General features: G+C 39.8%; 1 protein-coding gene across 2 annotated transcripts; it reads right to left on the reverse strand.

Annotated features, from left to right (window-relative positions):
* Positions 1-2,409: 2,409 nt before the first annotated feature.
* VPS39 (VPS39 subunit of HOPS complex) lies at positions 2,410-25,919 on the reverse strand. Of its 2 annotated transcripts, XM_014252140.2 has the most exons (25): positions 25,713-25,919; positions 23,891-23,956; positions 22,619-22,683; positions 21,845-21,887; positions 20,745-20,839; positions 19,443-19,541; positions 18,661-18,753; positions 17,013-17,196; positions 16,388-16,508; positions 15,890-16,010; positions 15,028-15,157; positions 13,716-13,858; positions 12,713-12,856; positions 11,971-12,112; positions 11,622-11,708; positions 10,770-10,843; positions 10,087-10,185; positions 9,714-9,831; positions 9,093-9,221; positions 8,521-8,623; positions 7,562-7,607; positions 7,072-7,221; positions 6,799-6,933; positions 6,161-6,252; positions 2,410-4,887 (listed from the first exon to the last, which is right to left on the reverse strand). In XM_014252140.2, exons 1-25 carry the CDS (start codon positions 25,783-25,785, stop codon positions 4,812-4,814), a joined length of 2,628 nt encoding a protein of 875 aa, XP_014107615.2. In that variant the 5' UTR covers positions 25,786-25,919; the 3' UTR covers positions 2,410-4,811. The 2 variants fall into 2 exon arrangements, with proteins under 2 accessions (XP_014107615.2, XP_087913984.1); XM_088057858.1 differs by lacking the exons at positions 23,891-23,956; positions 25,713-25,919 and adding an exon at positions 23,128-23,150.
* Between the last annotated feature and the right edge of the window lie 1,440 nt (positions 25,920-27,359).

Consider the following 27,359-nt stretch of genomic DNA (forward strand, 5'->3'; position numbering starts at 1 on the left):
TCTGCCATAAGATGCCTCAGGGAACAGCAATTCCCCACCACATCTCCCTTCTTAGCAGCCTGCAAAACTCTCCCCTTTTTCCTCATTTCCATGGACAGTCTTAATTCTTCCACCAAAGGGTCTCAAAAAACTTTACAAGAAACAGATTTTTTTTTTAAGGGTCTATCACACCTTAAAAATAATTAAGTAGTGAAGGAAATAGTTTACTAAAAGTGATTAGCTTATTAGCAGCTGCTGACAGTTGTCTTGCTGGAGCTTTTTATCAAAGAGCTGAAATTTATAAACTGGAATTGCAGGCCAAGTACCAAACTTCAGTCTTGCAGCAATTAAAGTGGCAGAAAATGTATGAAAGCCAGTAATGCAACATGCCATTAGCTCCATGCAAACATGAGAATGTGACACATTCTCAGCAAGGTCCCATTCATTAATCATTTCCTGTCATTAGCACCAGTCACCAGACTAGAATTTAAGAAAATTAATAAAAGCATAAGCACTGACATTTCAAACACAAACAAGTCAGCACTAAGTGGTGAATTCACAGAACCAAGAGTCAAAACACAGGCAAAAAGCAAACATAATGCCATTGTGAAACAGCCAGCAACAGCTGTAAAGCCCTCGTGTCCTACTAAATGGTACAGCAGACAGTCGGCTGAAAAAGCTATTTCTTTGCTTTTCTACTCACCACTGCACTGACAGAGAAGGACTGCAGCACCACCCCTGCGAAGAAAGGCTGAGAAAGCTGAGACTGGAAAAGAAAAGGCTCCAAGAAGACCTCATAGCAACATTCCAGCATTTAAAGTGGGCTCTTAAAGAGGGAGAATGACTTTCTACACTACCAGATAGTGATAGGACATGGGGAAATGATTTTAAAGAGGGTGGACTTAGATTAGATATTAGGATAAAAACTCTTAGAAGATGGTGAGGCACTGGAACAGATTTCCCAGAGAAGTTGTGGATGCCTCATCTCTAGAAGTGTACAATGCCAGGTTGGGGCCCTGAGGAGGTTGAATCTAGAATATCTTTAGGCTTCCTTTCAACACAAACCATTCTATGACTATCATATTACATTTTATTTATCTTCAAAAAGATTGTAGAATCATAAGTGTGGGGTTTTTTACATTTAATCTAATACAGTTTGACTGTAAATTACAGGAAAATCGAGGTGGCCTCACAGTACAGTAATACCATGGAGAAATCACACTTATTCTAATTTATTACAGGCAGTGTATAAACCCTGTTTTGTCTTGAGTGCCCAATTGAACATAAATTTTGCTTACCTGCCTTCTGACACTCTCTCTCCTCTTCCAATGAAATCTCACTCATCTTAGGGATCTCATGTTTTCAGAATTTCTCTTGCATCTCTCAAGAAAAACTGAAAGCTCTTTAGAATATATGCTTAAGAATTGTTTCATAGTCAACAACAGATCACCCATTAGCAGTGTCTGTGTGTGGTTTTAGCCATGTATAGACACTGTTGTCAGCAAACTTAATATCCAAAGAGAAACTACTTGGTTATTTCCCAGCAGACTAAGAAAACAAGTAAGCACAATGGTATCAAAAGATGAGGCAAAGAAAGCCTCCCACCCGCTAATTTTACTTCTGCTTGGATTAGCATGCCCACAGAGGTAAAGGTAGTTGTAGATCTGCATTCCAGTTTTGGGTTTTTTTGGTGAGAAAGCATTAAATGACATCATCACCAACTATACTATATATTATTTGAAATTTGTGCAGATATCACAAGGAACCCCCTTTGGTCCCATCAGCAGCACTAAGAGGAGAGCTGAGATGCCATATATAACTAGAAAAGATGAAAATTTGAAAGGATACAATCAAGGATAGGATTTGTTTGTTGGGGATTTTTTTAGTTTTCTCCAGAAACACCAATATTAGTTCAATTTATTCATCAGTGCCTTGGATGACGGAGCAGATGCCTCCTCAGCAAGTTCACTGATGACACAAAGCTGGGAGGAGTGGCTGATGCCCCAGAGGGCTGTGCAGCCCTTCAAAGGGACTTCAACAGGCTGGAGAGATGGGAAGAACTGTCTGAAATCCAGCAAAGGCAAATGCAGGGTCTTGCACTGGGGAGGAATAACCCAGGCACCAGCACAGGCTGGGGGGGACCTGCTGGAGGTGTCCCTGCTTGAGCAGGAAGGTTGCACTGAACGACCCACTCTGGGTCCTCCCAACCTGACCCATTCTGTGATTCTGTGAACATGGAGACAGAAGACTTCCTCTGTGCTAGTGCTTCCCACAGCTATAGAATGGGAAAAATGAGGGTCTGTATTCTACTTCCAACACCAGACTACTCTATGGGAAGTGCAAACCTGTGAATCTAAACATTTCCCAATTTGGCCACACAGAGCTCAACATCCCTCCCCAGCACAAAACAGCGTATCACCACTCAAAAAAAAAAATTGTCAGTAATTTTAGTGTTCTCTAGTAAGTACATATTTAATGGTATAATGGTGTAAGACCTGTAAAACATTATTCAAAGAGGTAATACAAAAGTGTTTTTAGTACGATTTTGAGGACATTCACAAGCATGTATAAACTTGTAGATTTAAAAACCTACATTGAGAATTGATGACATGGCCACACCTGATTTACACATACTACAGCAAGAGGGATACTGAGATACTGCATTGGGTCTGACTTCCAGGAGAAAATGAGGTCTGATATACAAATAAAAAATAAAATCTACATGAACCCAGGGAAGCTTAACTGCACAATGACTGAAACACACACTGGTTCACAATATTTATTACAACCTATTGCTTTAGATAAACCTGCTGTATGGTTAGTAAACCCAAAGCACATTATATGAACCAACAAAAAAAAAAAAACAATTACAGCACAAATCACATCTCTGTAAAAGGTATGCAGGGGAGATGAACAGAGGCACAACTTTAGTCTTGTAAGTAAGAGCACAATGAAGATCCTGGTAACAGACAATGAAAGTAAATTAAAATCATACTACCAGTACTAAACATAAGTAAAAATCAGATTAGCATTGTTATATCTGTATACAAAGAATGAAGGGTCTTTTTAAACACCCTCTCTTCATTCTCTATGACCTGTAAACACAACTCTCCCACACCATCTTCCCTCTGTACCTGAACTAGTATATAAAGATCTATACAGAATGTGCAAATCTAGTGTAAGTATTTTTAGGCTCTCTTCTTCAAACAGAAGAAATACAAGTTTAAAAACATTAACACCACAGATCCCTTCTATCCAGCTTCTGCAGAAAGACTTCAGTAGCAGTACTGCCCAAGACATTCAAGCAAAACACTGGACTGAGAAATCCAGAAGAATGCATGAGCAATAAATACAAACACATAATAGCAAGGAAAAAACAGTTATCAAGAGAAACTATTAACACTGGCAATGAAAGTGAATTAGGACTCTTGTCAGCCTGTAGCAGATCTGTTCCTAAAGAACACTCACATGATTGAAGTAAACCTATGTTAACTCAGCTTCAGCTACACTTCAGGCAGGCAAGATTTATTCATCAGCTTGCTCTTTAAGATGTATCTGCTAGTTACATGTCATGCTCCACACTACTTAATAATGACTTATTTTTACGTATTGCTAGACCAGGATATTGGAAGTCAAACAGCCACTCTTTTGGGTTATTTGCTACTCCTGCATTTTCAATCCCACTCCACAGATCCTTTCTGCAACAAACATTTTATCCCTCATATACAAATCTGCTACTAATTAACGTTTCTGAAAAAATAAGTTAGACAAAATATTTACAGCCTAGAGTGAGTATGGTACAATTTAGTTCTTGTGTTAAGACTTTTGGCCCAAGAATAATTAAAGAACAGTACCAGCCTGAGCAGAATGCAGTTCTAGAGCATTTAAAATACACAGATGTTGAAACAGTTTGGATTTTACTTCAATGTTGGAAAGTGAACCAGAGACTAAGGAATTTATATACAAAAGCCTCTAGCATAGTCTAGAAGTTCAAGCAGTAACTAGAGTTCACTCCTTCCAGAAATTGCTTTACAGGGCTGCTAATTCCTTTGAGTGCAGATGTGAGCTTCTTCAAATAGTCTCCGAGCTTCCACTTGTGCTAAGAGGGAACACAGTCAGTGCAAACAACACACAAGTTAATTCTGTTTATAGCTGTCAAACTAAAACAAAAAGGGAAAAAAAGCGCTTCTTAGTGGTATCTAACATTCATCTGACTATCTTCTGTGAAACAACTTACCAGAAGGTCAGGCAAAAACACTGAATTATCAATAAAGAGTCCTTTGGCCAGCACTTAAACCATTTCTGCTGCTGAGATAAAAGTTACACTTGCTATGTCTAGACACAGACACAGAAGCCTCCTCTATGACAAACACCTGGTGATCTCCATGCAATGCTGATACAGCTGCAAAGACTTTGAGGGAATTTTCTTTTTTTGAATAAATACTTGCATACAAGGCCAAATCACAACATTGCCACCCTAAGAAAGTATGTTTTATTGTAAAACTTGATTTGTGGTGAATGTCCAACAGTTGTCTAACAGTTCATTTGCAAGGCTGGAGTGTATTACAAAACTCACTATAAAAACCAGTTTCGATTCTTCATCTGAGGACTGAGAGGTTCAGTGTGGTTGCCAGCACTGTAACAACATGGTTAAAGTCATTTTCTAGTACATCAATATTGCTGGGTAGGTACAGTCAGTCCATAGATATAAATGACTTCCACCCAGTGTAAGAGAACGTAGCAACAAGCCTCAAAAATCATAGACACATGAATTTCTTTAGTCATCAGTACTGAATTTCATATGAATGTTGAGATTATTGACCATGACAAGGTCAGGTGTCCAGTGTATTGACTTCTTTGGAGCAGAAATAATGCACGACTATTGCATTAGGGTATCGAGCAAATGCACTGTAAAGAGAGCAAAACACAAACATCAGCTGTTTTAAGACAGTTTTTCATATTCAAATAAGAGCATCCAAGTTGGGCAGAATCAAAGAGAAACACGTGATATAGTGACACTTTTTTAAGCAACAGCCTGAACACATTAAAGGGAAAACAGACAAAATATTCTGTGGATTTTGTAAGAGGTTTATTTGGAGATTTTTAAAAATCTGTCGTCTTCATTTCTGTAGGCACACTTTACTTGGAAGTCACTGAGAACAAGTTATGGACATGCTTACCCTTCAAAAATCTTGCTGAACTTAAGAGCACTAGAAAAATTCTAGACAACCAAAACAATATTGCATATGCAAATTTCAATTCTGATGTTACATGCTGCATGTTAAGAGCAAAAAATTTAATGCGTATCAATGTTTAAACTGATATTTATTAAAATGTTTTGGGAAAAGAACATTTCCCTGTCATTGTTAATGCTACTGATATCTCAGAAGGGCTCCCATCAAGAAGAAAATAATGACTAAGTCATGTAGCATTTCCATGTGATTTTAAGACAAAAAAAAACGAAATGCAAATAAATTTGCATTCTAAATTAACACAAAATTAGCTACCAGGAATGGTAGCAGAAAAGTTCACAGATCCACAGAATATTCTGAGTTGGAAGGGACCCACAAGGATAAGAGTCCAACTCTTAAGTAAATGGCCAGTACAATGATCGAACCGACAACCCTGGTGTTATCAGCACCATGTTCTTACTAACTGAGCTCATCTTAAGCAAACTTGCTCATCAAGCAAACTAGTTCTACTTTTAAACATCCTATTGCATGTAGGCTACAAAACATACCTCAGTCAGGGAGCCATAAAACCATCAGATATAGAAAACGACATATGTATCTTAGCTTATAATTCTTTTTATCATTCTCCTCAATTCTAATTAAGAAGAAGGTTCTTAGAAAGGCAGTGTTCTTACAAAGCTTTCAAAATTCAGTATGAGGACAAATCTTATGCCTTCTAGAGTTCTGAAGTAAGAACTCTTGGGAGTTTCTGAAGGGGTTTTATACTCCTTTGTTAAAAGAAGGATTAAACTCTTGCAGCAAATTCACTGACCATAGCTTTAAAGTATTCCTAACCATCAAGCTAATGAATGTAATTTGTAATTCAACCACTCTTCAAATGGCTCCCTCATACTGCTGTTCTCTCTGGCTGTATATACATTCAATTTTCCAGCATTCTTAGTTTAAGTGTACCAGATGAATATTTGATTCAGTTCACCCAGTTCTCTCACCTGTTACCTATCTTCTTTTTACAAACAGTGCACACCTTCTCCTCTGTAATAATGCACTTTACTTGCTGATGCAAGATCCGCTCCTCCTGGACCTAAAGAAAGACAAAAAACCCAAGCTGCTCAAAAAGGAGTCTGATGAAACTGCAAACCATCACAATGTTTAACTGCCAGTGGCTGTATCTACATTACCAAAATGTGGAGCACAGAAGAAGCAGGTCTGTGGAGCAGAGCAGGTGGTATTGAACACCCAAAGCCCACACTCTATGAACTGCAGGGTTTTACATTCACCTTGGTCCACAGCCTAAGGCATTCAGCCACTAAAAGGGTGTTAAGGTGAACAATTGAACTGCTTCCTCTGGTTCACTTCATGTGAAAGAAATCCAGTTCAAGCTGCCTGAAATGATTCTGCAGTGCACACCACAGCACAGTGAGCAAAGACAAACACCTCATCCAAACTAAAATGAATGTACACACCATCTCCAGCAAAAAGGATGTTCAAGCTACATGATTCCCATTTAATTTCAGGTGCATTACAACACCCTCTAGAGGACACCCATCCCCTATAAGAAACAGTAAATTTCAGTATTGAATGTATTTCAAAACATTATTCCAATAAATAACAGGTGGTGGATGCTTACCCTCAGAAACTCTGCATGGAGAAGATTCTTGAGCACTTGATTAAATCTTTTCTTCTGAGCATTTTCTTCAAGTACTTTCTCTAAGAAGATGCGAATCTCACTAATCTGTGTATTTGCTGGGAGCAGGTTTATTGCCTGGAACAAAGGTAGAAAAAGTTAAAAAGTAACAGAGACCAAAACAGAATAGAAATTGACACAATCCATTCACCTGCCTACTCCAGTACCTTCTGTAATCTGCTAACAGCACAAACAGTACTTACAGGTCCAACTTACCTTAGTGGTATCCAGTTTGCTATGGTGCAGCTCCAAAACCTGCAGAGCAGCCTGCAGATTGGCTTGAGGCTCCAGCACCTCCATCTTGATCGGTCCCAGGCAATGAACACTGGGTGGGGAGAGATACATGCGGAGCAGGGACAGATACACCTGTAGCACATAGAAGGGAAGTTCTAAAACTGCTGCACATATCCACAACTGACAGTGCTGGTAAAACCCAGCAATGGCACTAAGTTGCACCCATGCCATCCAAAATTCTAAACTTCCCATTTAAACAGCTCTTAATATAGGCTCAAACCCAATGGTAGAGTAACATTACCAACAAAAAAACCTCCATAATTATCAAGTAATTCCTAAATTCCAAGGGATTATACATGGGCTCCTGTATACTACCCAAATCCTGTAAAAGTTTATACAGTGCAATAACTTTCAAGTCTTGAACAAGGTGTGAATAGCCTTCTACTTCCTTACTGAACAAGAAGCTACTTACATCTTTGTTGCCATCTTTGTTTCTGTCATAATGTTTATGGCAGTAGCTAGAAGAATCAACAGAGAAGAATCATATCAAATACAGAAACAGTCATAGGACCCAAAGAATCAGTTTACAGAAATTAACATTTAAATGCTCTGACTACCGAAGTTATCCAAGTTAGGTGATTTACTTTGCATCACAGTGCTGAGAGAAACAGAGTTTTGTGCAAGTCTCCCACTTGCAATCAACTTAAAAAGCCTTAACACAGAAGCCAAATTTAATTCAGCTGTATAAGAAAAAAGGGGGAAAGAGGTATCTCCAATCAACATATCACAGCATAAAAACCTATGTGTAGATATATCTAATTAGTGTATCAGAAAAAGAAGCTGTTCATTAGTGTACACTGCATACCATGGCTGAATGCCCTCTAAAAAGCATTTGCTGAAAATAGCTTTAAAAGCAACCATGTTGAACAGGCCCCAGTGTTCAGATATAACTGCCAGTGTTGGGTAATTCTATTTTCACATGAGCATTTTACCTGAGTACTTCTGATTCACTCAGGAGGTTCCCTGGCACAAAACACATAGAAAAATGCTGTATCTTTACCAAAGAGGATTATTTTTCATGTGGGCTAGTGAAAATCTCTCCAAAGAGAAAGAAAGCAAAACAACACTCAAGATCGAACTAAGGACAGGTGGAAAGGAGTAACACATTCATGATGTTCGTATTGTTCTAAAGCACAATGACAGAAGAGAATGAAAAGGCAAACCTCAAGGGACAGCAGCAGTATCTGTAATAAACACACACCTAGAACAGCTTTAAGATCAATAAAATATGAAAACCCAGAAGATTCTGAAGACTTAGTGTTCATGCTCCACATATAGCAACATTTCATTACGCATCCTATCCATACAGCAGTCAGCAAAATAAGTCTTGCAAAAATGCAAAAATATAAAATAAAATAAAGAAATCCTTACTTTTCAGCCATGTTGGTGTCCTTCAAAATATGAACATAAATAAACAGAGCTTGCTCATGCTTCCCCATACGACCCAAGAGCAGAGCACGTTCTTCTAGGAGACCTAGTGATAGCATGAAGGATTAAATCAATAGCTACACAGAGAAATGACAAAATTAGTGACCAGACTAACAGAAGGAATTACTAATCTGTGTTCCAGGTACACTTTAAGTCACACTGACACTATAAGCCCACATTTCACAGCCATCTCAGAAACTTATTGTGAATTCATAAGTAACCTTAAGAAACAACAAGCTTCAGATTTACTGAGTAATTCAGGCTCATCAAAAAGTTAGGCTAAATAGCTGGGAGATGCCACAAGGTTATAGCACAACAGTTACAAGAGTCCTGCAGAGCCTGGTAAACCCAACTGGGCCAGCAAAAGCAGAGTTCATAAAGACACTAGCAGCCTGCAACTAGAGATAGAGTCATCTTCTCTATTTATAGTTACCATGATTCTGTGATAAGTGAAGAAGTTTTGCTGTACAGTGAAACAAGATAGGGTTTAATTAACCTGTGGAAACAGAACTCACCATCAAAAGGGAAGTCACTAATAAGTCGACTAGGTTCATACCAGCTAGACTTCTCCAAAAAAAGCAGCAGCTTCTTCCGGTAATCCCCCAAGTCTCCTCCTTCCTCCCCAGCAGGCACCGGAGCTCTATCTATAATAAAACAACATAAGCTAAATTATTACACCTATTTCACTACAATAGTATGCAGAAGAAGATAAATAAATTATTATGAAGAGGAACTAAATGGTGTTGTTTACATGGTGTAGTGCTGTTATATGGGTTGGGACTCGCATGTGCCTGCCAAAATAACTTCAACTCCTAAAAACACATCAAGTGGCTGCTTAAAGCAATATTAAAGTTATTCAAAACCCTTCCCTACCCTTAACATGCAGAAGTCAGGGAGCAGTAGGTGCCATTCCACTTAATTATGAACAAAGTGTTGCTTGATCCCTTAAGATCTCTTGAGAGGGAATAAACTGGACTACCCTACAAACCCACAACTTTTGTTTTCCAGTTCCCTCCACCACTTAGGTATCCTTATGCTGGATGTCAACAGGGAAGGCTCACAACAATATGGAAAATGAAGGCTCCCCTGTGCTGTCCCACACCCCTGGTCCTCCCACCAGAAAAGGCTAAACATACCTGCAGGGAAAGAACTGAGATACTCTTTCATTAAGCCCTGCACTTTCTCACAGTACAGCTGGATCAGACAGTTGTGAAAGTCCGCACCGGTTTCTTCCCAGACATGAATGATGTGTTCCTGTAAACACGTGTTAAGGCTCAGCTGTAGACACTTCCTCTGGGAAGTAGCTCTTTATAAGCAACAGTTCCATGCTTGCCTTTACCAAGCTTGAGTTTGGAATTTTGTGTATTTTAATTATGTTTTCTTTACACAACTTATGGCACAGCTCGCACTGTGTGAGACAGCATCAGGCTCCAACTCTCAGAGAACTAAAATCTTACAGGTACATTTTGTGCTGAAGGTAAAATAGACTAGTAGAGATTGAGTTCTTACCAGGTAAGGAATAGTCAAGCTTTTAAAATTTTCTATCAAGAAACTGAGCACTTTGTCTCGTGGCAAAGCTTCCACTTCAGGGAGATCTTCTGTAAATATCTGTTAAATGAAATTTTATTCAGACTGGTGATTTTCCTTTTTTAAGTGCCACAGTATATTTTTTTCCTGAGGCTCTGAAGCCCAGCATATCATCATGTGTCCAAAGAGTAAGCACAAGAAGTATTAAAACAAATCTGAGCAGCTTATTTAGGCACTGAATAACTGAGAAGTTATTTCACATGTGAAAAGATTCACAAATATCCTAACTTCTGTCCTAGTGAACAATCTCCTCTCATATAGTCCAACATCTCCCAAATACAGGGAGTCAATTTTATAGGCAAGTCAATATATGACATTTAAATACTCAGGCTCTTGTGCAAAAGTGTGACATGAATAACATGAAATGCTGTATCAAAGGTTCCTAGCTATTTATTATAAGGTGCTCCAAGAATGGAAAAGCGTAAGAAAAAGTGCAAGATTTACATACTTTATCTACTGCTAACATTAGCACAGCATTGAACACAGAAAATACAAATTATGTATTTAATTTGATTTAGCATTGATCAGCTTCTTACAATGAGTTACCCCAATTCCATATACTCCACTAAGAAAGTCAACAAGGTACCTCTTTCAACCACACTTACCTTCAGTCCATCTTCAGGAAAATCTCTTAGCACCCAGACAGAGTAGGAAAATACCAAGTGCAAGTTCTCTGTGCCTGGAATACAAAAAGCAGCAGTCTCAATGTTAAAATCCTAAATATCTATCTATTCACAACACAGGCAGATGCTTTCAGAGCCAGCAAAGCTTAATTTACATGAAGAATCCAGCTGTTGCTCAAGTCAAGCAAATTACTTCCAAAAGCCGCAGTTTCATTGCTTCACAAACATGATTTCAAACAGAAACAAAAATTAATTCAAATACTAAGTATCACCAAATGTAAAGAATTCGGCCCAAAACCAAGATTGGTTGCCTTAATCACATTCCAAGTCTTCCCTTTCAACTTGTTTTTATTAGGGTAGAGAGGCAGCGAACTTTTCACTTGTGTAACTTCCTTCAGTTCATTTCCAGCCTAATTTCCAGTCAGTCTAATGACTTCTACAGCAAATGGTCAAATACTTTATAACGAGCAGTAAGGCATCATAGTACTGAAGTAACTGGTATAGAAACTACATGACATGTAACAGCTTCTCAGTTTTAAACAAAATGTAGAAAAGAAAGGAAGAAAATTAAAATTACTATGGCCCATTTTCTCCCAGTAGATATTCTAATCAGAAATAAGGAACATTTTCCAATAAGATATTTAAGTTTCAACAAAACTTGAATCCCTTGAGCGAATACTTGAAGGCTGCATTATGCAAGAAGCCAAACAAGGTAACAAGGATACCCCACCCCTTCAGCTTGATAGACTCCAGAAAGCTGCCAAACAGTAGAACAACGACTAAGCAAAACAAGAATAAAAACCTCACAAAAACACTGCTCTTCTTCACACTCACCCAAATGCTGCAGATACTGCACTGTCCTCTCATGACCCTTCAAAGGTGAGTTGGCTTTCTTTGACTGATCCACCAGTACCTGTAATGCTTTCAAAAAAAAAGAAGTAAATTCCTTTGTAACTGCTAGCTCCAACATGAACCACAAAAAAATTGCATTTTTCCTGTCATGCTACTGAAGACAAAAAGATTTTTTTGAACATACAGACCAAAGTGTAACAGGAAAAAAGACAGATTTAATCACAAGATAGTGATTAAACAGCCTCTTCAGAATACTGCCTGCTCACTGAAGTCAAAACACAACACAAAGAAAGTGTTTCTACTCCTTCTCCTCTCCCAACCTCATACTTACCTTTCTCATGCAGACCTTTTTTCTCATACAGTATTATCAGCTCACTGTATTTGTGTGCCTTCTTTAGTACATGCTCACTCTCCTCAATATGGCAGTGATTGTTCTCCAGACGTAGCAGCGGTGCCACCAGTGCTACATTTGTCTGCAAGCAAAAAAGCAGCACTTAAACTTCACTGGAAGTGCACCTTCTAAGTGTACAGTACAAAACACAAGCTGGAAGTTGGGGCAGAGGAGGAAGGAAGCCTCCTTAAAAAAAGAAAAGTAAGAACATAAGACATAAGAATATAAGAAAAGTAAGAACAGTTATGACAGTTCAACATCTTACAATAAGGTCCATGTTAATTTCCATAATTTTGAGGACAGAAGGAAAACAACAAATAAAAGCTTCTCCCCTTCAATAGCAGGGGTCAGGCTTTGAAAAACAACAGCCAAGGTTGTACTTTCCTGCCTTTAACAGTATAAGGCAATAAAAGCATTCATTAGACCTTCAAAATACACAGCCACAGTCACTTTCTTTTGACAGAGACAGCAACCAGGAACAGACACATCTGCCTCACTCCTTGAAACTACTTCCTGACCAGTGAGGAAACTAGTTAAGATTTTACACATTACTTTGATATCAAAGACAGACAGTTGTGTGAGAATTTCTGAAGTAGCTCCTTATCCTCCCGTCTTAAATGTTTCAGTCTCAAATTCCAACAGAGCTCCTGTGGCAAAGCCTCTATGTCAGACAGAAACTTACATGCAGGTAACACTTTAACAGGGTGGTATCAATGATTTGTAGCAGCTTCTTTTTGGATTTGATCGTGGGTGTTCCTTCCATGAGGGGTGAGGTACTGGACTGATGATCAGAATCATTTAGCTTCTTCACTAGCTGACTCCTTTTCTGCAGGACATCAAACAACATTTTAACAAGGAAAGGCCATGGATTTCTACAACTCACCTCAGCGTCTCTATAACCCACCAACTACAGAGACTAAATTAAACCTATTTAATAACTTGTTTAAATTAATTGTTTCCCAAAGAATTTTATTGTCACTAACTATTCAACACCAACTTTACAACCATATTCACATGTGCAGATATTTGTTTTGTATATTTATAGTTATGCAAAATATGCAGAGTCTTGAGAAAACTGTCAGAAGGAAATTCTGTTAACCTTAACAGACATTTTAGAGAAGCCAGGAAATATGTAAAACATTTGGAAAACAATTTAGATTTTGTACAGCTAGGCATAAAACCTATCCTCCTTCAGCCATGATCTTCCTTTTACTCTAATAAAGATGGCAACCAAACAATTCAGGTTCTAGTTACAACAAAATAAAGAGGGCAGGAACTTAAAATGTCCATTATTTCCCATTCCACCTTTTATGCAGGCCCTCAATCTATCTCCTGGACAGAGTGCCCTTAATAATCATCATCGAGCAAAACAAAAAAATTAAGTGCTCAAATCCTCTTCAGAAGGATACTAGAAATAAAATACTGGTCTTGTATTCAGATCCAATCCGTAAGGAAATTTTGTCCAGTCACACGTGATGTTTTCACGTTATCTGTGGGGTATCTCACATGTTCCACTTCCCCTGCTCACTCAGGAGCTGCTGGCATATTTTCCAGCCATGAAGACCGCCCATTAAGGCTAGCATGACAGAGCTGGAAGTGTACTGCTCCCTGCACATCAAAGTTAACCAACAAAGCACGCTAGAACTGAATAACCCTGCTCTGAAACCAGGTAGAGGAGCACTCACTTGAGTTAGGTAGTCTATCAGAGCTAAATGTGCCTTCTCCAGCTCTGCCCCAGAGAGCCCTGGGAGGGGGTTGGGATATTGTAGCTGTTTCCTGTAATCTGTGGGCAGGAGGTCCGGATACAGACCCATCACATGAGTGGGATCTACGCAAAAAATAACTGGTATTAGTAACCATTCACATTAATTTTCTAACTTAGAGCAAGTTTATCTAACAGAGCAGTCTGTAGTCAACTTGTACATCCACAAGGTTCTAGAGCCTAAACAAAATTTGCTCATTACAGAAAAGAAGCTATATCAATGCAAAAGGAGCAAGAATAAAACATGTTTCAAAATCCAGGCACAGGAACTTCCAACCTCTGCACTTGGCACACTTGGAGGACAAGCCATTATGACAATCTAACTACTCTCCTTGCAGAATCCTAGCATTAACCACTCTGACAGTAAGACAGAATTTCTAGGAACAAGCAGTGTTTAAGAGATTTACTGTGTTTTTGAAACAAGAACTAAATAGTACCATCTGTAACTAACACACCTGTTTTCACAGAGTTTAAGCAAATTTAAAATTACTATCCTGTAATTCAAGCTCGAAATACTTTGAGTTCTCAGTCCTTGTCTTTCACTGTAGGTGTTCGAAGTAAAAAATATTTAAGTGTCATGAAAATAAGTTCCAGGTTTAAATGCACATGAGAATTCTGTCACCAGTAAAAATAATCTCAGTCTTAAGCACTATTCTACAGTACAGTTCAGTCTTCAAGTATTCTACCAATAGCTCTAGTATGACTCACAGGAACAGCATCAGAGACTACTGTGACTTCCAAAAGCACAGGAAAGTTTCCTGATTTCAGCATCTCAGCTAAACCATGGGTTAAGGGTCCAATGATTTTGCAAATCTACCGATGTTCCTTATTTTTTATTCCAAGTTACAAGTAGGCTTTTATGAGCTGCTGAAACATTCAGCTTCAAAGGGTTTGTGTACATGCTATGCATGCTTTTAAAATACCCTAGAATATAAATATATTCTATAAAAAGTGCAAACTCCTGATTTAACTTGATTAAGTGTAATTAATTAAATATTTAATTTTACTTAATTGTGTAATTAATTAACTTATTAATTAATTACCAGGTCCACCAAAAAAATAACTGAATAGCTACCCAGGCTATTTGCTGTTCACAGGGGACTGATCTGCACAAGATATCACTGTTTTAAACTAAAACAAAACAGAAAACAAACAAAAAAACCCCGTAAAATAGCCAGTGAGCTTGATTTCATTCCTCCTAACTTAAGTGATTCAATGCCAACCCAAGCATTTACCTGTACCAAGCTTGGCAAAAACTTGCATGGATTCATCAAAACGCTTCTGGCAGAAAAGGTTGAAGGCAAAGAGGTTCTTTATGTGGTGAATTTGTTGTCGCTTCTCACTATCTGAATCATCTTTCATTTCCTGCATACATACAAATTAACAAACATTAAAAACTCCCTGGCCTCGTATATGAGAAACACCCTAGAGAATTAACAGGAGCATTATCCTGTGGAGACAGTAGGAAGAGAAAAGGAAAATCTCTCAAAGTGAGCACTGATGGTGCCTGTCTATGCTTTTTGTGTCTCTGAGGTAACCTGGAAGGTCTGAAAGGTACCTCTGGTTACCTGTATAACTGCTCCGTCACAGCAAATGTCTCTTCACTCGCCTTTTCAAATTTTTGTTTTCAAGTCAGCAATTCAAAATGCAATTAATTAAGGGGGGTTTCCAAAAACCAAAACATCCTAACACAGTATGAACAGTATAATTAAAGATGCTGCATCAGTATCTCTAATAAATGGTCACGTGACAAAACAAAACTCAACTCCAAACTACACTGTTCACACACAGTCTGAAGACTTTGAAGTCCTACTGACTTCAAAATCTAAAAGAAGGTAACCAGTTGAACAGCTAAAGGAGAGAATCTTTCATATAAAAGATGATTTCTCAAAATCTAAACCACAACAATATGGAATAAAGACAGCACAGAACTAAAACTTCAGTTTAAAAAGTCTAGTTTACCAGTTTGTGCAAAGTTGTGGGGTTACGCTCACTGACCGATTAGCAGACTCACTACAGTTAAGCAGACGGCAAACATCATTTTGTGTACTTTTGCACAACTGCATCCACTGCAAACTCAAGTTTTTAAGTACTTACTGCCAACTGCAAAGCCAACTCAAACTGTTTGTCCTGCAGAAGCTGCTGGATCTGCGTGGCTATGGACACCGGAATGAGCCTCCAAACAAAATGATTACTTGCCACATATATGATGTTTGTGCTGTAAACAAGACAAAAAACGTCAGTTATTAAGTGCTGAGAAAGAAGCAATACCCTATCTTAAAAGAAAACAAATACAATAATACAAATATGGATCAACCCAAGAGCAACTGGAGCATTATTGCAAAGCAAAGGAAGATTATCTCCAGTGTCACAAATTCTTTAAGACCCTCAATTCCATCCTTTCCTCCTCAAGGTATGGCCTCCACCCTTTCTAACATCTACTGCTCCACCAATCTCCATAAAAAAATCTAACGCACTGCTTCAATGCTACATCTTAAGGTGGGAGTTGGAAAAGCTGCTCTTCTCCCAGTTTTTCAGTGTGCTACATACAGCCAGCTAGCCTGACAACAGTGATAATGTGTTATATATGAATACCCTCCAGAGGTGATGAAGCGTGGCCTCTGCAGCTCGATGCTCTGCACCAGCAGCCGGGGTTCAAAAGTGCGGATCTCCACGTACCTTGGCAGAACAGCAATGATGTAGGGAGGCTGGTGTTCTATTCATGAAACAAGGGAAAAATTTAAGTTGATTGTTCTCAAGCACTCCTTGAAACAAGCTCTGATTTAAGACTTCCCTTCAATTTTTCATCCCCTTGAAATGTGCCCCTTTTTCATGTTCAAAACAAAGCTCAGTGCCCGACTCTGACAGCAATTTGCTAACAGACTACTACCAAGCCTTTTGCTCATCCCTCACCATAAGGAAATTCTGAGGCACCCAGGTGCCCAGAACCAGTGTTTTAACATACTACCTTTCATTTCAAACTTTGTCCCTTTATAAAAGATATTGAATACACCTATTTGACAAGGAGAGAGGCCCACAGACCACAAGAAAAGAAGGCTAAGAAGCAAAAACAAACACAGTACAGCTTAGAACAGCATAGAAACTGTCACATTCCAAATCCAGCTGTTTTCAAAATACTGCAAACATCATAATTTTATCACATACACAAGAATAAAGAAGTAAATTTAAACAGAACCAAAAACAAGCTATTACTTCTCACCCATGGCTATAGGAATATCTGTCCAGTTCAAGGCACACTTCTGAGTACAGACCCCTTCTTCATTAAGCACAACTGTTAGATCATCTTGGCCAACTGCAACTTTTCCATCTGCTACAGGAGCTACCAATGGTTCCAGCTGCTTCCCTGTGGGAAACAGTTCTTTGATGGATCCTTTTCCATCCACCTAGGATAATAAAGAACATAAAAATAAATTTAAAAAAAAAAGTGGTTTGCAAAATAATCTTTTGTTCAAAGCTGCATAAGACTAGAGCAAAAACCCCTAGAGGGATTTTGCAACCCAGGCTAATCACTAATAGGGTAAGTGCAAATTTAGTAAAATCAATAAAAATTTCTGCATATATATCATTCTGAAATAAAAAAGTATTACTTTTATGTCTGAGATGATGATAGTAGCTGAGCACATCATTCACGCCAGTTTATAAAATGAATAATAGTACAGCAGTAAAATCAGCTGAGGTGTCCAAACACTTCATTTAGGCTAAAACTTTTAACAATGTTTTAGTCTGCCACGAGTGAGCACTGTCACATAAAAAACAGCCTAACTAAAAGCCTACAAATCTGCCTAGCCATTTTCCCCTGCCCTAATCACTCATTATTTTGGCCACATGCTACAGTGGGAACTGAACTCACACAAAAAATTGCTGCTTCATGAGCTGATATGAACCAAAAACAGAATTCTTCTTCAACTCCAGCCATTTTCTGCTGCTTAACTTGCATTACACCTCAAGCATTTTATAAATCAACAGCTAGCGACCAGAAAACACCATCATAAAAACATGTGCTTTTCCTGCCTATTTAGTGAAATGAAGCTATTCAAGGACGGGTTAGCCAAGCAGCAGAGCCAACCCACAGTAAACACATGGACAGCTGGTCTCCACCCTGGTTGCTTCAGCAGCTGCACAACTACTCCTATCACTAGAATGGCAGGAATCAACACCTAGGAGAGCACTGAAGAAAGGCACCCCTTTTTTGTGAGCAGCATCGCTTTCAAGTGACCGTAAAAATCATGTGCTGCTTTCCTTCAGACTACAGATCAGTGTTGCCACCCATGTATGTACATGTGTGGTGCACATCATCTTCCTCTTATTTTCCTCTAATAACTGCAGAAGGCAATTGTAAAGGCAGAAAAAAGAATTAAACTATAGCTGTAAATGAAGTCTAAGTGGAAACTGTAATATTAAATTAACAGAGACTTTCAAACAAACTATTACAGTTCTGCTAGAGAATGGAAAATGAAAGAATGGTTAAGCTTCACTGTATGCCAGAGGAGTTATTCTTGTTCTCTTTGTCTTTTTAGAGATAATCTCATTTCTGAATACATTAAATAAAACTCAAACTGAGTTTACACAGACTATTGCTAAAACAAAATGTATCTTCTCCAATTCCTTTTCTCTGCAAGAGCTGCAAACACTGGTCTCAACAGCAACAAACAGAAGATCACTTCCTGACAAAATACCAGTTTAGAGGGACAGGCCTAGTCTGCCCTTTCCAAAACCACAAATAGCAGAAGTACCAGATGCTGCTTCTCATAAACCTGTTAGCTAAATTCCTGAGCACAGGAGCAGCCTCTGTAGTGTCTACTGCTATCCAAATCTTCTTAAAACACTATTACTCATCCCTGTCTTACCCGTATCAAATAATAGTCCCTCTTGAAGCCTACACAGATGGAGTTTTCACACCAGGCCATAGATTTGGGTACATCAGGTACGCTGAAGTCTCCCTGAAGAAAACAGGTTAAACTGGTTGTTATGAATGAAAAGTTAAAGTCAAATCTGGCAACACGGAGCGCAACAAACTCTTGTTGACATCACATTCCCCAGCACCTGTGCCCAGCATCCACTGCTCAAGGAATAGCAGTATTCAGCAAAAAGGCTAACTCACGTACAGTAAAGAGGTGTGCTCTGAGTTAGCTGCTAATCTTCTAGTAGAGCAGTGTAGCTGAAAAAGCCTCTACCCATTTCAATTAGTTATTTTTCCTCATTCCAGTATTCGCAACTGCAGCTCTCTACACTTGTCAGAAGATAGTCAGAAGTAACTATCTTCTGACTTAATGATATGCTCAAAAAACTTTGTGCAGAAGTGCACCCACTTCCATAATGTTTTTGCAAGGTATACATGCTCACACATTTCACTGACTTAAAAGCAAAGTACTTAAAAGTGTACTACAACCAGAACATTAAAATACAGGACGCAACCCTTACTTTAACTTATGAAACTGTATTAATGCCATTAACTGATTTCAAACATTTCACTTCTATTTGCTGTTTTACTGTTAAATCTCTGCAGAACCAATCATCAATGCTGTGAAAGTCAGCAGTGCCTCTGAGTAACAGGGATTGCATGGCAAGCAGTAAAGAGCAATCGCCCTCCCTGCAGAGATATCCTGGCTACAGAAAGAACACAACTCACCTGCAGCTCGTGGAACTCTCTGTCCTTCCAGAAATAAAGCTGTAGCTTCTTACGCACTGCCACACACATCCTCAGCACCTCTTCCCCTGTATCTGATTGCTGTGAAAACAGACAGGCCCTAACTCACAGGCACTCACAGAGAGGCAAGTAAGGTAGGACAAGACCAAAAGAAGCCTCTGCAGAAAGCAAAGCTGTCCAGTGAAGAGCAGCTTTGTTCATCCATGCCAGAAGGGCATTCCACAAAAAAGGAAGCACGGGAGGGGGAGGAGGGATGTGGCAGGATATTTAAAAATTAACTTTGACAGGGATTGTGACATCAAGGAAATCCAAAAAAATAAGAGCACCAAAGGCATACAGACACACACATAAATAGAAGATAAGTAGAAAGCTATCAGTCCAACCCTGAAACTCGAATAAATAGATGAAACTCTATGCAGTATAGGAGAGGTGAGGAAATGGAATAACACAAAGAATGTGTTAAACTAAGAGATAAAACCATTAATAATCTAATATTCTAACCTGTTGGAAAAGTTTCTTGACAAAAAATACTGGGAAAGGTAAGTGCCTGGACACACAAACAACAAGCCACTCTGCAATGGCCAGACGTAAAGGTGCTTTGAAAGACATTAGTTTTCATGTCTAGAAAACCCCAAGTACTTCCTAGAAAATATTTAACATTAAGCTCCCATGTGGCAAAAGATGAAGAATTATGAGGAGCAGTAAACCATCTCCTCTGATTATGAAAAAGGTGCCTGAACAACATGGGCAGGCTAAGAAACTCACTTGAATACAAATGAGTCAACTAATAAACAGAGCATATGAACAGAGAACTGCTACACCTTACAGAGCCATTTTAGGGCTTGAATCTACCACAACTGCTTTAGGACTCCTTGGGTCAATAAAGAGAAACAAAAATGTAAAAACCCAGTGACAGAGGGAAACCACAGTGAGCTAATACACTGGCAATGCAAGGAAAGAAAATGGCTTTTATATTTTATATTCAAAAAAGAACAGTCAAAGTTAGTATAGGACAAAAATGCTTTGAAGTCTTGTATGAAAAGTTCTGTATCAAAAGCTACAATCACAAAAGGCACAGGAAAATATCTTGTGAAGCAGAGCAAGAAAAAATAATTAAAAACTGTTGCCTTAAGCAAATGCAGTAGGTACTAATTTTAAAAAGCAATAGTACCCAAGAAATTTTCAGCTAACACAAAATAACAAACCTAATCCATACAGCAGCATAAAAAGGAATCCTTATTACAAACGGTAAGGACATCTGTGCAGCTGTATTCCTCCCCTTACCTGGAGATCACAAGTGAAGAGAGATGCACCTTTTGCCTTTGAAATTGTGGTGATTTGTTGAAATGTCAACAGGTCATGGACGTAAATGTTATTTTCTGTTTTAAACAAAATTCCAATTATTACTTAATAGTTCATACATGTAGAATCATTGCTAATTCAAACAAGTTACTGTATTTTATGTTTATATAAAAAGAACTGGTGAAACTAAATACTGAAAGTAAGGAAAATAAGTGTTTTCCCAAAAGTTAAAAAATGCTAAGGCACATACAAATACAATAAATGCAGAAAAGAAGACTAACATCAGCATTGGTAAAAACCATAGGAAGGTACTGAGAACAAGTGCTAAGCAAGCAGAGGAAGGCAAAGTGGAAGGAACACACAGAGCAGGCCACAACAGAGCAAGTTCAAGCTGGAAGATTGCATAAACAAAGATCATTTTGAACTGGCTCCTGAAATTAGTGGAAAGTGAACAGTGAAGATGCAGGGTATTCTGGTCAAGTTTTTGTATGCATGAGGACACAAGCAGCAGCAATCTACACATGCTGGAGCTAGAAGAGCCGGGATTTGGAGATCATAAAGAAGGAAGTAGTAACATAAGCAAAAAACAACATTAGAAGATCATAAGTAAAAGAAAATTAGCCAGAACCAAGCAAACTTAAAACTGCCACAAGGCAGTAAAATATCACATCTGCATATAAAGTGAGTTTGCTACCACCAGTAAGCTTGGTACATCAAGCAGATTTGGTCGGAAGTTTTTAGTCCCTACTGTACAGTGTACACACATACACATGCATGCACATAGTGCACATACAGATGCCAATACAAAACAATTATGTTTTACACAGACACACAGTACAGGCATGAGAGCATGCCTGTACTTCTTTAGTCCTAACCACAAATCAGCATTAATGCCTTGTTCTCCAAGCTGGCAAAGCTCTTTCTCAATCTATACTGCTTAATGCTTCCTCTGCAAGATGCAAAGCTAAGTTCTACACAATGATTTCTCAATAACCAGACTACTATACAGGTGTGTGGAAAGGATGCCACATTCAGACATAAAAAAGAGCTCATTAAATCTTAAAACAATTTTCTTCACTTACCTAATAGACTGACCAAAATCTTAAATTGAGAAACAACATGAATCTGAAAGGGAGAATGCTGTTAGCAACTCCATTCATAAAGTAAAACTCCGAACAAGGCTTGATTGTAGATACTCTAAGAAAATCTCAAAATAATGAGAACAGCAAGGCAGTTTTCCACCTTCCTTTAGCTATTGAAACTCTTTTCAGTTACACTCACTTTTCACAAGCTGGCACATAGCACTTGCAACCCAAGCTGCTAGAAAAAGCTATAACATTGGCATACATTAGCTGTAGCATCCTGAAAGAGGATCCATAATCTTTAAGGTGTTTTTCCTGGAATCAATGTAACCACTGAGCACAAATTCTTAAAAAAAAAAAAATAAAAAAAAAAGCAGCAAGACTGGCAAGTACTTCTACACTTCAAGTGGCATTACATTCCCATTCCTTTAGGATATCATCTGAGAGTCAAACAATACATTACAATCTGTTGATGTATTACCATCAGTTTTACAAATATGCTCAGTCAGAACAACAGAATACCTACTGCTAACAAAAGCCAAAAGTAAACCTGCAAGTTCCAATTCTTTGGTTTCTGCTTTAGCAATCATCAAACCAAGCTTATTCCTGTTATGGGAGGAGTGGGGAAAAAAACATCTGGCTGTTACACCTCTAAGAAAATCTATAACTTTGGGAAATTTTTTTGTTAAGCACAGCACAGATTGCAGATGTATATTTGGTATTTCATTTATTGGCTGAAAATTGTCCCCACATCAAGAAAAGGGTATTTCCTACCTGTTGAATCTTCTTTGAGAAGTTCTTATTTGATTTCTCTAGTGTCACTTCAAACCTATTGCAACCTGCCAAAAAGATTGAAGAGGGTATGTAAACTGAGGTTGCTCATGACAGTGTATATCTTACACTAAGTAAATTACAAGTAATTATGAAAGCAAACTTGGCCACTGGAAGAATGACACTTTAACATACATGTGCTAACTTTTAGATCACAGCTAAATGCATCAGAGGATCTTCCACACGGTCAGGTGAAAATGTAAATTACACTTCTTGTGCCCAGCTGAGGGCCTCAACAGTAGTTACATTTCTGCCTTGCCTAAGTTTTACATTACAAGCATTGTATTTAAGTAATTTGAAACCCAGAGATACAAAGACACCCATAAAGATTTTATACACACTAATCAAATATCACCAGCTTAAATTGCTAGGGTGCACATCACTGCAAAATAGACAAGGCATAAACACTACACCAAAAAGGTTTAAAAGGAGTTTTAGGGAGAAAGACTTACAGACACTTTCTGATGACATAACCTCTCCTGGCATTGATGCAAAAAAGGGGGGAGAAATTTACCACATGAGATAAGACACTAGCAAATCAAGACTAGCATTTTCCCATTGCACAGACAACCTACAAGTTTCACAAAAATCAAGCTGAATTCAAATTAATATCTTCCCAAGAGCTGGATGAACTTGGAAACTTACATTTTGTGTTTACTTTCTTGTGCCATGCTATCAAATATTACTGGTTTCAATAACATCAGTTTCTACATAATAGCAGGTAATGTGAAATACAAACTTCTTTAGTGAAAATTGATTTTAACTAACCCAAAAATAGAACAGCTCTATTTGTGGCATTCCTAGAATAGACTATGAGCACTTAGGACTGTCAAAGAGGCAGGGAAGGAGTAAATACCTGACAAAACTAGTTAGTATTTATCCCTCTTCCCCATCCATAATGTTCATGGGCTCACTGAATGTATTTGCTCTCTCACTAATCCAGTCATTAAAAGATGACACACATCAGAACTCTGGCAACTTGCACACTGCACTGCTTTTACACATATTTGCACACAGTATTCATTAAAATTAGTCACTTACTATAAATTTAAACACAGAAAAACCTGAAATAAAACATACTCTACATACCTGACATTCTATATAGGAAAAAATCAACAATTAATCACACTTGTATTAAAACGACTACAGCCTCTAAAAGTGCAGGAAGTAAAAATAAAAATCAGCTTTTTTGTGCCATTCTTAAAATCAACTTACCTACATCCTTCTTGATCCTGTAGAGCAGAAGATGCCCTTGTTTGGTACCAACAAGGAGCCATTCCTCTACAAAGACAGGAGAAAAGGAATCTATTTAGTTCAACAACTACTACCCTCCACAGCTGTGCTGGTTTTGGCTGGAGTAGAGTTAATTTTCTTCACAGAGCCTATTATAGGGCTATGTTACATTTATCAGAACACTTGGAAGCTTGCTCCAAACACCAAAAAGGACTTTCTATAGTGACTACACAGGTCTCCTATCATCTCTCCAGTGGAAGTGCACAGAAGTAGCTTTAACTCTCAGGAGAGGACAACCAAAGATCAGGCAGTAAAACAGAGTAAAAAAGCCAGGCCATCACATTCCACTAGCTCATAGAAAAGTAAAGAAGCAAACCATTGCATCTTGTGTGCAATCTAAAGAGGCAATAAACTATTCTTCAGACATTATTATCTCTCAGAGAGGAACAGTGCTAGATAATGGGAAGTCCCGTCAGAAAGAAAAACAAGGAGTTTATGTGGGTTTGATTGTTAGTTTTTTAAGACAGGTTTTTAAAATGTCTCTCTGAAATAGTCAGCTGTGTTTGGAAGGACAGTGGCAGCTTTGCTTAGCTGACATTTTGATTGGCTGGACAACCAAGAATCATTCCAGATTTATGGAAGAGGGCCTTTACATACAAACTCTATGGCATAGTTTCAGACTCTTCCTCTTTACAGCATTTACACAACACAAAAAGCATGGAGTCTTTACAGGCTCATGAAATACAACTGAATTTTTTTCCTCACTGAATATCATATAGGAACGCAGCATATGTGAATATTTCCTTCTACATCTAATAATTCCCCATGACCAATGAAATTTGCATTTCAATAAAATCTTATTTCCTGCAAGACCTTTCTCCTACTACTTGGTAGAAACATTGCAGACACATCATTGTTATAAAAACCATACTGCTATAAGTCTGTATGTTTAGGCTTTTTTTCCTAGGCCAGCAAAATAAATGCTTTCAAAGATGGAAAAGGATAAAAGCTGCAATGCAGGAATAAACTACCTTCACATCCTCTCCAGTACGCAAGTCCGTCACAAACAATCCATGTGTAACAGGAGCATTACCATTCAGGATATAATTCTTAAAACAATTTGTTAAAACAATTAATCGGGGTCACAATTCCATAGTGCGTGGAGCTTTGTAGATTGCCGGTTTTGCATGACGGTAGTACATCTGACGGCACCTGCTCACAGCTTTGAAAAGCCTTATCAAGCCTAATCATTAGGACAGCTGGTGCAGTCACCTGACCAAAATCTTGACTCTCAACTATGCCCAAAAATACAACCCATAATTATATATCACTAACACGTGCAAACACATTCAAAATTTAAGACTTCAACACACCACCGACCCTCCAAATTAGGTTTAAGTCAAAACATTAAGGAATGCTTTTTGAGCAAGAAAGTCGGCAGCCCCGGGAGCCCTGACAGCCTCCCCACAGCCGGGCTGCGGCCAGGCCAGGGCGGGGAAGGGCAGGACAGCGGGGCCCGCACCTCCAGAGCGGAGCTCGGCATCGCTGGGACCCGGGCCACGGGGGGGAGGCTGCCGGGCCACGGGGGGAGGCTCCCGGGCCACGGGGGGAGGCTGCCGGGCCCGGCCCGGGGGCAGCAGGGCCGTGGCCGCTCAGGGTGCCGCGGGCTGGGGCCGGACGGCGCTGCCACCCCCAGCCCGCCGCAAGGCAAGGCAGGGCAAGGCAGGGCAGGGCGCGGCTGCCGCACGAACACCGCCCGGTGTGGTGGAGCAGCTCAGGCTGCGGTGCGGCCCGTCCGGCTCACCCCAGGCCGCCAGACAGTCGATCTGCAGCGGCAGCTTCTCCAGGATCGGCACATGCTCGAAGGCGACGTGCATGGTGGCGGCACCTCCGGCCCCGGCTGCCGCAGCGCACGGCCCAGGCAGAGGCGGCACCGGCGGGGCGGGGGAACGGCCCCGACGGGAACGGCCCCGACGGAAGCGCCCCCGGCTCCCGCCCCTTCCGGCAGCGCCTGCCCGGCGCCGCTTCCCCACCGCGGCTCCGCCCGCTTGTCCCGGCACCGCCCCGCTTGTCCCGGTACTGCCGCGCCCGCCCCGCTTATCCCGACACCGCCCCGCACCGCCCTGGTTGTCCCGGCACCGCTCCTCCCGCCGCGCTCAGCCCGCCCCGCTTATCCCGGCACCTCCCCGCGGACTTCCCTAAGGCTCTGGCACTGTCCGGGCGCGTTCCACCAGGAACGGCGCCCTGTCCCACCCCCACAAACGGGGCTCCGCGCCGGCGTCAAACAGCTCGGCCCGGGATTCGGGAGCGATGGGAAAGGTGGGTCGGCCCGGCACCGAGGGGACCCTGACATAACCCTCGAGCATCTTCATACACCCCGGAAAGGGGACAGGCTGTAGGAAACTCGTCTTCCCAAAACGTCGCTACAGGAGGTGTCCGGTTGCCATTGGCTACCATAAACCAGAGAAAGCAGGAAAGGCACCCGGGATGCAACGCCAAAATTGATCTGCATAACCTGCGACAACCAGATGAGAACAGCGAACCGTATCTTGCAAGCAAATGTATACTTTCTGAGGACATAAGTTTTACTTTAATGGGCTTATCCTATGAATTCGGCCAGTGAATTTCAATCTCCAGGACAACTTTCTTGTTAGTTTGTTCCTTCCAGAATCAGCCACGGTTGCATTTATGTTTGTCATGGTGGTGCAACATTCACAATCCCTGACCTAGAAACTAACTAAGCCAAACTCAAAAAGAACATGGTACAAAATTCTTCAAGCATTTTTACCAACAGAGACCACTTTGAGAAAACAGGGACTGAGGATGCTCTGTGCTGGAAGATCAAAGCACCGGAATGGAAGAACAAGCATAGTATTCTTGCATCCAACTTCTTTCCTGCTCAGGAATGAACATTTTGTGCTAAAGCACAAAACTGTGAAGTCAGCTTCCCCTTCACAGATAGCAAAACTGTGAATTACCAAAGGCATTATGGCTCAGGCACATAGCTAGTCTTTTTAACCAATGATCCCTACAAAAGGAAAGGGGCATGGTACTGATTTAGTGAAATGTTTCAGTAACAATGGGTAATAATGACTTCACATGGTTGTAGTCCAGAGAGCAAATGATTTGTGAAGCATTACCCTCTTCAGAGTTTAAGACATAGCATACAACATAAAATGCCATATAAAGCAAACATGAAGATAAATAAAGCCCACAAACTCACATACCCCTACAGCTGCAGAGTAAGATAAACATAACCTTCCCTAGGTCTTATGATCCTGACTCACTCTGTACCTATCAAGCCTCTTGCATTTCTTTACCAGGGCATGTGATCTCTTACTCAGTCCCTCCTTTGGAGCTCCTAACAGGGACATCTTGGCACCCTAATAAAAAGCTGGTCAACACCATTTTCTTCAGTTTGTTTCCAGTTTTCTGTACAGTATGCAGATAT

This window comes from Pseudopodoces humilis, chromosome 7 (assembly GCF_049639895.1).
Source record: "Pseudopodoces humilis isolate 2021_Gansu_Grassland_sample_001 chromosome 7, ASM4963989v1, whole genome shotgun sequence".
NCBI lineage: Eukaryota > Metazoa > Chordata > Aves > Passeriformes > Paridae > Pseudopodoces > Pseudopodoces humilis.